The sequence below is a fragment of the Orbicella franksi genome, chromosome 13 (assembly GCF_964199315.1).
Source record: "Orbicella franksi chromosome 13, jaOrbFran1.1, whole genome shotgun sequence".
In the NCBI taxonomy this organism is placed as follows: Eukaryota; Metazoa; Cnidaria; class Anthozoa; order Scleractinia; family Merulinidae; genus Orbicella; species Orbicella franksi.
The window spans coordinates 14,979,148-14,991,390 of record NC_138157.1 but is presented as its reverse complement, the minus strand read 5'-3'; the positions used below and the strand labels follow the sequence as shown (position 1 = coordinate 14,991,390).

The window sequence follows — 12,243 nt, the reverse complement described above, 5'->3', positions numbered from 1 at the left end:
TATACCTGCAAATGCATACTGCCAAATTCTTTGTTAGAATTTAGATTAAGGCAAGCCACACATAAAGAACAACCCGTATTCGACATTGCTTATACCAAACAGTTCTGAACATAGCTCCACACCCCTAGCTGGTCATGTCTGTAACTGGCTACACCCTTGGCTTCTACAGTCAGGAGAAGAACTGAAACATCATCATCATTATCACCATCACCCGCTCCATCATTATCATCATCATCATTATTTCTTCATCACCCTCACCATTTTTATTATTATTAATTATTATTAAGTAGATAAAAGGAGTAGTTCATGCGTGAAATATTAGGTAAAGCTAGAAGTGTTTTTCATCGACTTTCAAAGGTGTGGAGAACAGGTGAATTCCGCCGAGAATCTAAGATGAGGATCTTCAAGTCAAACATCATTGCTGTCCTGTTGTATGGATGCGAGACTTGACAAAAGCGGATGACAAAAGCGGATGAAAAAAGAAGAATGACAAAAGCGGATGAAAAAAGGCTTGACACCTTTCTTCACAAATGCCTAAGGAGAATCTTGAAAGTCCATTGGCCCATGCGTGTGCCCAATGATGAAATTCGGAGAAGAGCGGGAATCGAAAAGATCAGTGCACAAGTGCGACGCAGGTGATGGAAGTGGATAGGTCATTTTCTGCGTATGGCACCAAACCGAAACCCACACGTGGCATTATCCTGGGCACCAAGTGGAAAAAGAAGTAGAGGACGGCCAAGGGAAACATGGCGGAGAACTATGGAGAAGGAACGCGCTGAGCTGGGACTTACATCGTGGGCCGCAGCAGCAGCTGTGGCCAAGAATAGGGACAGATGGCGAGCATTGATCTCCGGTCCTATCCCCCACTCGGGGGCAAGGAACTAAGCATGACGACTGATTTGAATTTCAGCAAGTACCCGCGTACATATAACGATATTTTCGTCATGAATTCTCAAGGTAAAGGTAAAATCTGCAAACGAGCCAAGTCTCCCACCAGGCCGGAGCTTATCCCGGTTGCTGTATCATGAAGCAACTAAGAGTATTTCCACTCACCCCTGAATGGGATGCTAGTCCATCGCAGGGTTACTCCCAGCATTAAGTTTGCTGGTACCCATTTATACAGCTGGGTGGAGAGAGGCACTGTGAGAGTAAAGTGTCTTGCCCAAGAACACAACGCAGTGATCCTGGCCGGCCAAGGCTCGTACCCGGACCGCTCGATCCGGAGACGAGCGCACTAACCATGAGGCCACCGCGCCTCTCCTGAATTCCCCAAATCATTAATTAATTCATCAAGTTTCAACAACGGAAATCATGACCACGATGGTGTTTGGATATTGATCTTAATTAGCACAGATTTTCACCATTGTATTTTCTTTGTTTTTCTCCTTAGTTTTAAGTTCATTTGACAAGATGTATGTCAAGCACAGTGTTTGACCAAATTTTTAAACATCTCCACATTCCTCAAATAAACCCCGCTACGCGTCGCATTTTCAACTCTCTTCTCGGTGTTTGGACACTGTCTTTCGTGTTTGATATATTACTTATGTGGTCTAAGATAATGGCTGGTTGTTAGTGTTTTGAGATAGATCGTGACTTGGCTAAGGGTTTTAAAAACTGTTTTGATGAGGTTCTTGCATATAATTAGTTCTGGTCGCTACCTGCGTTCCCGTTTCCGAAAGTGGACTTTTCTTGTATAATCGTGAGATGAAATGGCGGCGTTTTGAGCATAGAATTGGCATGTTAATTGCTCCAATAATGCGCCAATCAGGATTTAGAAGACGAACCTCTTTGAAATTATGTGTTAGCAAAATCCATTCAGTATTATATTGTTCGGATGTATATTCGTTTCACCTCTGTTAGTTATTAGAAAACGTTGGTTATCGGACACTTTTGGCATCCCCGATCCAATAACGTTAAGATTATTTTTCTTTTATATAATAATTATATGAATGCGCGCGCTCTGATTGATCAATCAGCGATAATTAGCTATGGTTTATTGTGCCAGTAAACTCATGGAAATTTCGCGTGTCATCAGAATTATTATATAAAAGCAATAGACCACAAGTTTCAACTTTTCATGCTTCAGAGGCATGATAAACCACTTGGGATGTTGGCAGAACACTCGAAGAATTCGTAAATCACTCGCCTGAAGCTCGTGATTTACGAATTCTTCTCGTGTTCTTCCAACATCCCGCGTGGTTTATCAGCCTATAAACTATAAAAACTTGTGGTGTATTGCTTAATTAACCCAGACGATTTTTTGCGGCTACCTTACTCAAAGTTTAGAATACCCTCAGCATTGTAAATTTATTATAGAGTAAATCACAATAGAAATGTACAGCCAAGTACCATGTCGTGCGAATACATGTTTTAGCTCATTATATTTCATTTCTTCAGTACGATGTAGCTCTCTGTTAGTTCTTGAAATATGTTCTCGCCACGGATGAAACAATTATCTGCTTCAGTTTCACTTAAAATTGGTAAATGATAATTGAAAAAAATCCCTGAAATCTTGGATTAGCCTCGACTCCAACAATGCTCCAGCCGAGAAAGATTGACAGTTCATGAAAATAATTCAACTTGTGAGAATTCTACATAAAATGATTTTCCACAGCTAACGCCTCGATTTCGTATCGGTAAAATTCATCGATATTCACAAAGGCTTTTGCAAATATAACTGTTACATATGCCTTAATTCCATCTTTCATATGGCAGCAGTGACAGCGGACGAGAAGAATCTCATGTCATTGACGAATTCGATTTATCGAGTAACTCTGTTTATCATATGACTGAGAAAATTACTTCACTGTGATTGGCTAAGAGCAGGCCAATTTATATTAATTATCGTTAATTTTTAATTTGCACTGCAGTGCAAATTAACACGTATGAAAGCTCGAGCAAATGAAGGATTTACACTACTCGTGATATTTGAAAGTTCTTTCAAATTGAGAACGAATTTTCAACTCGTATTGTAAATCACTAATGGCACTCGCATTGATACGATTACCTATACTTATGTTCAGTTGGCGAGTTAAGTGTATTCTTATATCCCGGTGGGTACTACCAGAAAAATTCGGTGGGGGTGTGCGGCCCGCTTCCCAAAACCCTTACCCTATATATCACCAAAATCTGCGATTTTCCCTACCCTATTTATGACCTGACCAAAAATTTTATACCCTACTTACGATCTGACCCTTAAATCAATACCCTAGCTCCCTAGTTCAGACCAATGTTAAATTGCCGTAAACATAATTTTTGAGGGCGGTTTGTTGATGGTGTTATCGTTAATGATGAAAAAGTAACTTCTTCTTAAAGACATACTCATATCAAGACTAGAGTGCAAAAACCATACCGTATTTATGACCAAAATGGCCAAAACAGATATCCTATTTAAGGCCAAAACGGCTGAAAAACGATAGCCTTTAGGGCCGCACTAGCCTATACAAGAAAGTACCTCCCCGGTATTATAGCTACCCAACGAATCACTGGAAACTGCCCGCCCGTGTTGCCGAAATTGTAGCTTTCTTTGAAAGGGCAGCATGAAAATAGACGCCTCACCCCCAAAGTTACCATGGTAACCAACAGCGCTAAGAAGGGAAACTTCTCTTTCATCACGGAACCCAACTTAATGAAAAAGAAAAACCCAACAACCCAGAATGTTTTGCTGTTTCAGGCAAAACTTTCAACCCGCTCATCTCGAATCTTAAAAAAAAAGAATTATAAAACACGGGCACCTTATCCTGGCAACCATTAACTCGATCAAATGCAATCAATTATTGTCATTTGTTAAAATGGAAAATGAAAAGGAGCAAACAAGAGATGGATGGAGATGGAATTTTTCCTGTAAGAAATATGTCAGTACTATTGAACTTAGCATGTAACATGAAAAATATTGTTAACATCACCGAGTCGCGTTTTGCCTTTAAGCGTTTACTAATTTCCAAATAATTTACATACTGCACGAAAATTGAAAACTGATCCATTAAGGTTGCTAGGCTTTTTCAGAATTTAATTTTCCCTGATATGAAGATGACTTAGAAACTAGCTGAAATTTACATCGCATGATGCTGCTAGTAGCCATGATGGCCTTCTTCGCGAAGATACCGCATAGGCTGAAAACTTTATTAAAAGCTGTCCTGTGTATCGCAACAGTTTCCTTGGCCTTGCTCCTGATTAATGCCTATTACAATAAACCTGTTGGTATTTTAAAATATAATATCACTGTTGAGACGCAAAAAAACGGCGTCGCTTACCACGTAGACAAACCGCACGCTATGATGGCGTGTACGGACAACACGTTCATATCACGTAGTAGTTGTGTGCCGTGCCCTAACGGAACATTCAGTTTTCCTGGCTGGACTGAATGCAAGCCTTTCTTGGACTGCTCAGAAATTGCTCTTCAGGTTCATCTCAAGCAGAAAGTGTTCGGAGGAATTACAAAAGTGAAGTGGATGGCGGAGTGGAGAGGTCACGAAGTTGTTTACATGAAATGCGCTTCCCGGCGCTGCGAGAAGCGCTGTTTACGCGGAATGACTAGGATGGAAACGTTTCAAGGGCCCTTTGTTACTCGTCTTATAGGGAGATGCTACGATAAACTAGAGGTAAGTTTTTGTATTGTAACATCTGATAAATTTACTTGTGATTGCAACGGCTTGTATTAGCGATGATGTAGAGAATCTGCTGTTTCAAAGCGCAGGAAGAAAGAATGTAATATTAATTGAAGCCGGGTCAGACGGACCTTGACGGTGTGTGCGTGTGAAGAACAAGTTCTTTCTTGCCACCGTCGGCCACATTCAACAACTATTTAATGAGAAGCGCCTTATAATTAAATCAAAGCATTCCATTTTTTTTTCCATTCTTATTATACAATGGGAAGTAGTTCCTTCATTTTAATTTGGGTGCCTTGACTGTATTGCCTATGAGTAAATATCAGTCATGATTAGAGCAAATCCTAAACGACTATGAAGGGCTTCAGATAGGACGTCACATACATTTCTTCCAAGAAAAAAATAAATATAACCTTTATTTACTCTTACAGTTAGGTATTTACCGCACCCAGATTCGGCCAAGTGAGCATGATATCCCAACCATATCAGGTCAGTGACTTGATATCGCAGGATATCAGGACAGTAAACACGGCTTCTGATTGGCTAATTTCAAGAGATCTGGGTACGGTAATTTCTGGTGACATGCTGGTTGTTTTATTGCAGACCGTAACGATGCATTATAAACACGGTTCGGGGAAAACTATAGATCGGCGTCTTCAGCAGCCAGAGTTCTCCCAATACAATAATTTACAGACAAGATTTCAGCTGATCCTGGATTACGTCAAGGTCATGAATTACCTGCACAACAGTCCAGTCGGAACAATTGTAATGTGCGATACGGCTAACATACGAAAAGCGCTCTCCCAATACTTGATCACTGATGACTTTCACCTGGTTGTAAACGACTTGGATAATACACCACTTGTTAAGGAAGCAGATAGAATACTATGCGGCCACAGGAGGGCGACGGCATCAAATTCATGGTTTTCACCAGAGCAAAGAGGGCTATCTGAATCAGACTCGACGCCGAAAACCGACGAAAAAATAGAAATTTGGAGGATTCCAGCGGTCATGCAGATGCTACTTGGCGACGTGGACGGCAGCAGTTTTGTGAAGAGCAAACTTGAGGAGGTGATGACAAGGTGTCGAGCCACGAACCCACAGCAGCGACCGACAGCGAACGAAGTCGTGCAGGAGTTATTGAGAGTTCAGCAACTGATCACTTAGAGTTTGAGTCTGTTGCGATTCCAAAAGAGGAGGCAACAGGCCATTTCCGAATTACCTTTAGCCTCCTTCTCAAAGAGAGTCTTGGTGCTCATCCTTTCACGTAGAAATAGGATTTTATTCACATCGAAATTAAACTCATTTTCATATGAATGGTAGAATTGATAGAGAGGATTAATGCAACTCGGAAATGGACTATTCTGGAATGATTGTAAAACGATGCTTTCGCGTGTATCAAATCAGTTAGTAGAGACTTCAATACGTTATATGACAGAAAGAGTGTATCTCTACTAGACGTAAATATTGTGGCATTCAATGTTATTTTATCAATTGAATTCGGGGGCAGACGTGCTTGCAAAGCTGTTTGAAGACAAAAATCAACATTAGCCTGCGTGTCAGACGTTCAAAGGGGAGAGGGGAAGATAAGAAGCGCGAAGCGATAGATATGTTATGGGATCGACCAGACAGCTGAAATGTGATGGATGTCGTTATATTAACTGCAGAGCAGAGAGAACATATGGAACCAGGGTAAGCAGATTGAACTTGTATTCATAGGATAAAATAGGACTAATCTGATATTTTGTACTTGTGTGAAACAAAAAAAGAAAAAAAAAACTTGCACATCCTCAAACTTGAAAAAATAAAGCAGTTTTTTACTCGTGCAGTTTAACCATAATTATGAAACTCAGTTGCCCTTTGAAGAGCAATGGTGCAAGCTAGGATGAGGGACAGGGGAGAGTGCTTTGCGATTTGTGAATATGAAACTGATAATGCACTGAGCTAGGATCTCATAAATGGGGAGAATCCCTGCGTCAATAACACATAATGAAAATCTCTGGTGGGTTCTTATTCGTTCCACGTTCTTCTCTCTCGCTTGTTATTCTAGAGCGGTTTTCATTTGAGGGTCGAAAAGTAATTGTTTTGCATCGACTACGCTACACGATTGTCTTAAGGGCGCATCAACCGATTCATGCGCGCTCGCGCGCGTTGCTAAGGAGGTGAAATTTCACTTCCGGTTACTTACGTAAACCTCAGCGCGGAAAATAATAGCAACTCAAAAACTTGCAAATTCGCTTACATTTTAGATGTTTTTCTTTGTGTTTCACAAAATGCAAAGTAAAAAAAAGTACAAGCAAAGACAAAATAAGAGAAAGACAGAAAAATAAGAGCAACAGAGACAGAAAAACTAACTCCGTGTGGCTTTGTTTGATCTTACCGAAGTGCGCTGGTAGTGTAAATTGCGCACGCGATGCTAAGGTAACTTTCAATATATATCGGACGCACTTCAGGTTTCTTTAACTGCTAGGGAAAATGCGGTTTTTCATTAAATCCAGCCTTTTTCGACGAATTTCGATTAAAGCCAACGTTGCAAACATAGCTATGCATTCCTTTTCCGAAATCGTGTTGTTTTTTATTTATTCTTCAGAAAATTACGAATTTTTCAATATTTTAAAATGCTCTCAAAATCTGACCTTTTAGAAATGAAACAAAATCGATGCATAGCGTAATGAGAATTTAAATTAAAATATTAAATCAATGGAAAAAATCCCGATAAAGCAATTTGCCTGGGAGCCTTTGCATTTTTTCTGTATTAGTCACATGACCATGGGCGTTACCTGATGACGTCATCACTAGTGTTACTGATCATGAAAAAGTTAAAACACACGAAATAACTCTGAACTAACTAAAAATGATGAGGTTATATGAGAATAAATTTTCCTTAGCAACGGCTCGAAAAGATCGATTAATGGGCCTTTAAGGTGTCTTACATTTTCCTTTCTCTAATTACTGCTTTCTTAATTCTTTAACCATTATATGTGATACTTGAACAGCGCTCAAGAATAAAGGGAGAAAGCAAGAATAGATTAAACTCTTTCACCAATTGTTTATCTTTTCTTTTGTCATATATTATCAGCCCTAGACTTAAACAGGTATTTTAAAGCAGTTTCAAACTATTGCTACGTATACCAAAGTAATTGAACGCGTTTAAAGTGCTGAAAGCGTTTTCGTTCCTTCTTAGGGTTACTTGCTTTATTTTTCCTCGCGCGAGTAATGCTGACGTCTGACAGCCTATCGCAACGCGCGCTATTGACTTTCGGACATTCTCGTCCCCAGAGGCCGCGCTCCTTTTCTTCAGCACCAAAAACTGCGACCTCTGGACAGGTCCAGTGAGATTCCGGTCCTGATTCGCTTTGCAAACGCAATAGAATGAGACCGGAAGTGAGGGGAAGTCCGTGAATCACGCACTTCCAGTGTTGGACCTGGCCAGAGGTCGCGATTCTTGGTGCTGACCAAAAGCAGCGCGGCTTCTGGGAACGAGAATGACATTCGGAGAAAATGTAGTGAGCCACCTTAAAAAAACTCTCGCCACTTTTTCATCCAATCAGAAGTAAAACCAAAACCAATCGCAATTTGCTCGCACACGTTTTCCCGCGCTTCGCGGCAACTCCAGGTATTTACTACGAGTTTTGATTGGTTAATTGATTGCCTTTGTCCTTTGTGATTGGCCACAAAGGTTGATTTCACGCCACTCGCTTGAAAACCGCTCTAATAAGTCGCTAAACTATTATGATAACCTCTGCAACGTAATCGAGCCGTAATGCCAACAAAGGGTAAGCCACACAAAGAGCAAAGCCAAACAGCAGCCATACTTGCATCATAAGTTTACCGTCTTAATTTATTGACTTATCCCCAGCATGCTTTGCCACATTATTTACAGTAATGTAACTTTTGCGTCGTTTTAAACAAAGCCTAAAACGCCAGCATGTGGATTAAACTTAACTGCTCTAGACAACGGGAGGTTCCACCTCCTCTATAATAATTCTACTGACTGAATTCCAACCCGTGTACGCGTTATGCACGGCCTCCCCACGGCCTTTGCATCGACCGACGTTGAGACCTACTCGTACCAGGCCCTTGCCAAGTCCAGTACAATAACCTTCAATGTTAGCCGAGCGGTGAATGTTGACATCGATACTCTGGTACACGAGAGCATCAACAGCAGCCGGTGCCTTGCATTCGACGTCGTTGAAGGTGAAAAACCAGCGCATACAGCAAGATGTGCAGCCCATGATGCGAATGTTGCCCATGTAAACCACGCGCAGATACGTGTTTTGGGCTGCCTTAGTGAACGGGCATTCCTTAAAATGAGAACAAAGAACTGATTAGTAGCGGACTAGAAATATACACAGACCGGCAGACCGACCGAGCAGATCGACAGCCAGACTAACAGACAGGCAGGCAGAAAAACATAGACCGACCGAATGGCGGATAGCGAATAGTACGAATAGTCTCGAATAGTGCGAATAGTGGCGAATAGTGGCGAATAGTCGCGAATAGTGATCATGACGAATAGTCGTCAATAGTCACCGATTTGGTTCAGCACTGATCTGGATTCGTGAAATTGATTACTTGAAGCGAAAGCGTTTATTCGCGGACTCTGATAAATTCGACCAGGCACGTTCTGTGAAAAAAACAATAAAACACAAATGTGAGGCAAGTGGTCTGTGATTAGTTTATCAACTGAAAAGACACAAACGAGTGCTCTGATAACTGGTTATAAAAACAAAAAAATCTAAGCTATATCCTGCGTTAATTGATTATCCAAATAAGACAAATAAGCAACAGAATTTCAGTGAATTTATAACCTTTTCTTCTAAGGAGTCGGGCTAGGGGTGTCCATCGCCAACATAAAGAAATCAGAAAACACAAGGATAACCTAATAAAGACGCATTTACGCTTTTGCAGCGGTGAAAACTGAAGAAATTACGTTTAGAATAACCACCTTTTGTCCTGATAATCCTTTATATATCCCATGTTGCTGCGAGGTTGTCTGTGAGATACTGGGTACCCTATTTGCTACTATTTCCCACTATTCGTCACTATTGGCGACAATTCGCAACGGTTCGCCACTATTCGCATTATTCGAGACTATTCGTACTATTCGTACTATTCACTATTCGGCACTTTTCTCTATTCGCTATTCGCTATTCGCTATTCGGGTTTTCCAGACACAACCACTAAATGTGATAGCAACAAATTTTGTCTTACTAGGACTCGCCCAAGGTCGGTCTCGTCATTGATATCGTTCCAAACACACTGCTTCCATCTTCTCTTGAGCCCAGGACTCCCCGGCGTTCCTTTGGGCCCTGGCCGTCCAACCTCTCCTTTGGGTCCTTGTAACCCGTCCCGTCCCGGTGATGCCGCGGGAGCGGGACTTCCCGGAACTCCGGGTATCCCTGGATGACCGGCTGGGCCGGGGGGACCTTGCACTGGACAGGTGGTGCTACAAGATTTGTTCGATGATTCCTAAGACATTAAATGACAAATCAGTACCCTTGCCTCGACCACTAAAGCCTGTTTAGAAAAGGGCTATTCAATCAAAGAAAGAATAATTTTGTTAAAACTTAGCACGTGCAATAAGTTGTTGTCCGTACATTTTGCTCGTTTGCTTGTGTTTATGTTCTCATTGTTTGTTTGTTTGCTTGTTTGTTCCTGTATTTATTTTTTACAATTTCTATTTTAAAAAGGGTTTCACTTCGGAGTGATAATTTACTCTTCGGTCTGGGATAATTTTCTTGCGACTGTTACGAAAAATTGTCCAAGTCTAGTTCTAGACCAATTTAGAACCTGAAGTCATTCAGCCGTGACCAATTTGTATAAGAACATTCCAGAACATTCTGATCCTTACGTAATTACTCAGATTAGAAACTGTGTCAAACTACTTAATTTAGTTCCAAATAGAAGTTTCTAGAACTTTAAGCCTCATGTATATTAGAGCAAGCGTTTCTTCTGTGAGAGAGATTGATTCAAATTTGAAGAAGCTTAGTGCTGTAAATTCGCGAAGTTACCTTACGGAAATAAATTAGTTTGTTACTGTTACCGGCGACTCCTGAGTTCTGTCTGGAAACAACCCTGCTCTAGAGCGATACTCGTAACAGCGACAAATCATTGCGCTATTTAGGTTTATAAAGCTGCCATCGAAACCTCGTTTAGACGATGAAATTTTTGTAAGCCGAATCTATGGTTAGAACCACTTTCTTTCTGCTAAAATAAGGTTAGCAGAGTATTACGAAACTGTAGTAGAGCAGCAAGCTACAGGCTAGGCGTTCTCTTTCTCCGCAGACTTTTTGCAAATCCTCTGTTAGGATCAACGGTGTATTACAAGGGGTGCGCGTCCTAGGGGGCGCGTTTGGAGGGTGCGTGTTCGAAGACACGCGTTCCTAAAACGAACCAGAGGCTTATAGTGACCATGGATTCACTTTTACATAAGAGCAGTTTGTTACTGCGCCTTGCTTCTTCAATTTGGTACGTTTTGGATGAAAATTTTAATTTTGAAAAACAGCAGAAATACAACCCTTTGATGGCTAAAAAATTTGCAGTGTACCCCGAGAACAAACCCGTTCAAAAAAACAAACAATCCAGGCTAAGCTTATGTCTATATAAAAGTTCGATTTCAAAGCTCTACAGATGATCGTGTTAAATCAACCAAGCCTTTTTAATAAAGACTTTCAAAGAACAAAGACCAATGGTGGCAAAAGAATCGGCTGATTCGCTGGTTTCTGTAGTGGCCATGGATTCACTTTTGCAAATAAGAGCAGTTTGTGACTTCCCCCGGCGGATTGCTTCTTCAATTTGATGCGTTTTGGAGAAAATTTTTAATTTTAAAAACAGCAGAAATACATACCCTTTTTGCCAAAACAAAACTGTGCACTGTACCGCGAGAACAAACCCGTTTGAAAAAACATACAATTCCTTCAGGCTGATCTTATGTCTATAACAGTTCGATTTCAAAGCTCTGCAGCTGGTCGTGTTAATATCAACCAATTACAAGCCTTTTTATTAACTACTTTCAGAGAACAAGACTATTAGTGACTATTGGTGACTATTGGCAAAAGAATCGGTCGATTTGCTGGTTTCTGTACGTAGCACAAATACCGAGGGTAGATTGCTCCCACCCTTCCCCTAAGTGGGATACTAATCCCTCGCAAATCACCCCTTCCGATCCATTCCAGGCCCAACTAGTTCAAGGCAGCCCTCCGCTTCACTTCTAGCTAAAAAAAAGTCAAATTGCAACTCTTCCTTGCCAAAGAACACAACATAGAGCTAGACTTTACAATCCGGAATTTAAGGCGCTTTCACCTTAAAATAATTGTGTTTCCCAAGGCTATAAAATATCATTTGTCAGTATTTCGCTTGACTTCGCTTTACTTACATGATGATCAGCCACTGCAAAGTTCGTCACGTGGAACAACATCAGAAAGCATAGCCCATTGCAGAAATACTGAAGAAGTGTTTTAGCGGCCATCGTGCACAAACTAATTCTGAAACCACAATCTCTTCTCTTTTTTATTTATTTTTTCCTTGGATGTGTGTGTGTTTAGACTCCCTCCAGCTGCATAAATGGTGCATCTGACCTGTTGTAACACCACCATGTTAATCAGATATCATACGTTTTTGACTGGTTGATCGT

The 12,243-nt window shown here is 40.9% G+C and overlaps 2 protein-coding genes across 2 annotated transcripts; one reads left to right on the top strand and one right to left on the bottom strand.

Annotated features, from left to right (window-relative positions):
* Positions 1–2,733: 2,733 nt before the first annotated feature.
* On the top strand, positions 2,734–6,991 carry LOC145465449 (protein O-mannose kinase-like). Its single transcript, XM_081449226.1, has 2 exons — positions 2,734–4,601; positions 5,211–6,991. Exons 1-2 carry the CDS (start codon positions 4,062–4,064, stop codon positions 5,772–5,774), a joined length of 1,104 nt encoding a protein of 367 aa, XP_081305352.1. The 5' UTR covers positions 2,734–4,061; the 3' UTR covers positions 5,775–6,991.
* A 998-nt stretch (positions 6,992–7,989) lies between these two features.
* Positions 7,990–12,175, bottom strand: LOC145465214 (collagen triple helix repeat-containing protein 1-like). The gene is made up of 3 exons (XM_081448990.1): positions 11,986–12,175; positions 9,822–10,079; positions 7,990–8,911 (listed from the first exon to the last, which is right to left on the bottom strand). Exons 1-3 carry the CDS (start codon positions 12,076–12,078, stop codon positions 8,558–8,560), a joined length of 705 nt encoding a protein of 234 aa, XP_081305116.1. The 5' UTR covers positions 12,079–12,175; the 3' UTR covers positions 7,990–8,557.
* Between the last annotated feature and the right edge of the window lie 68 nt (positions 12,176–12,243).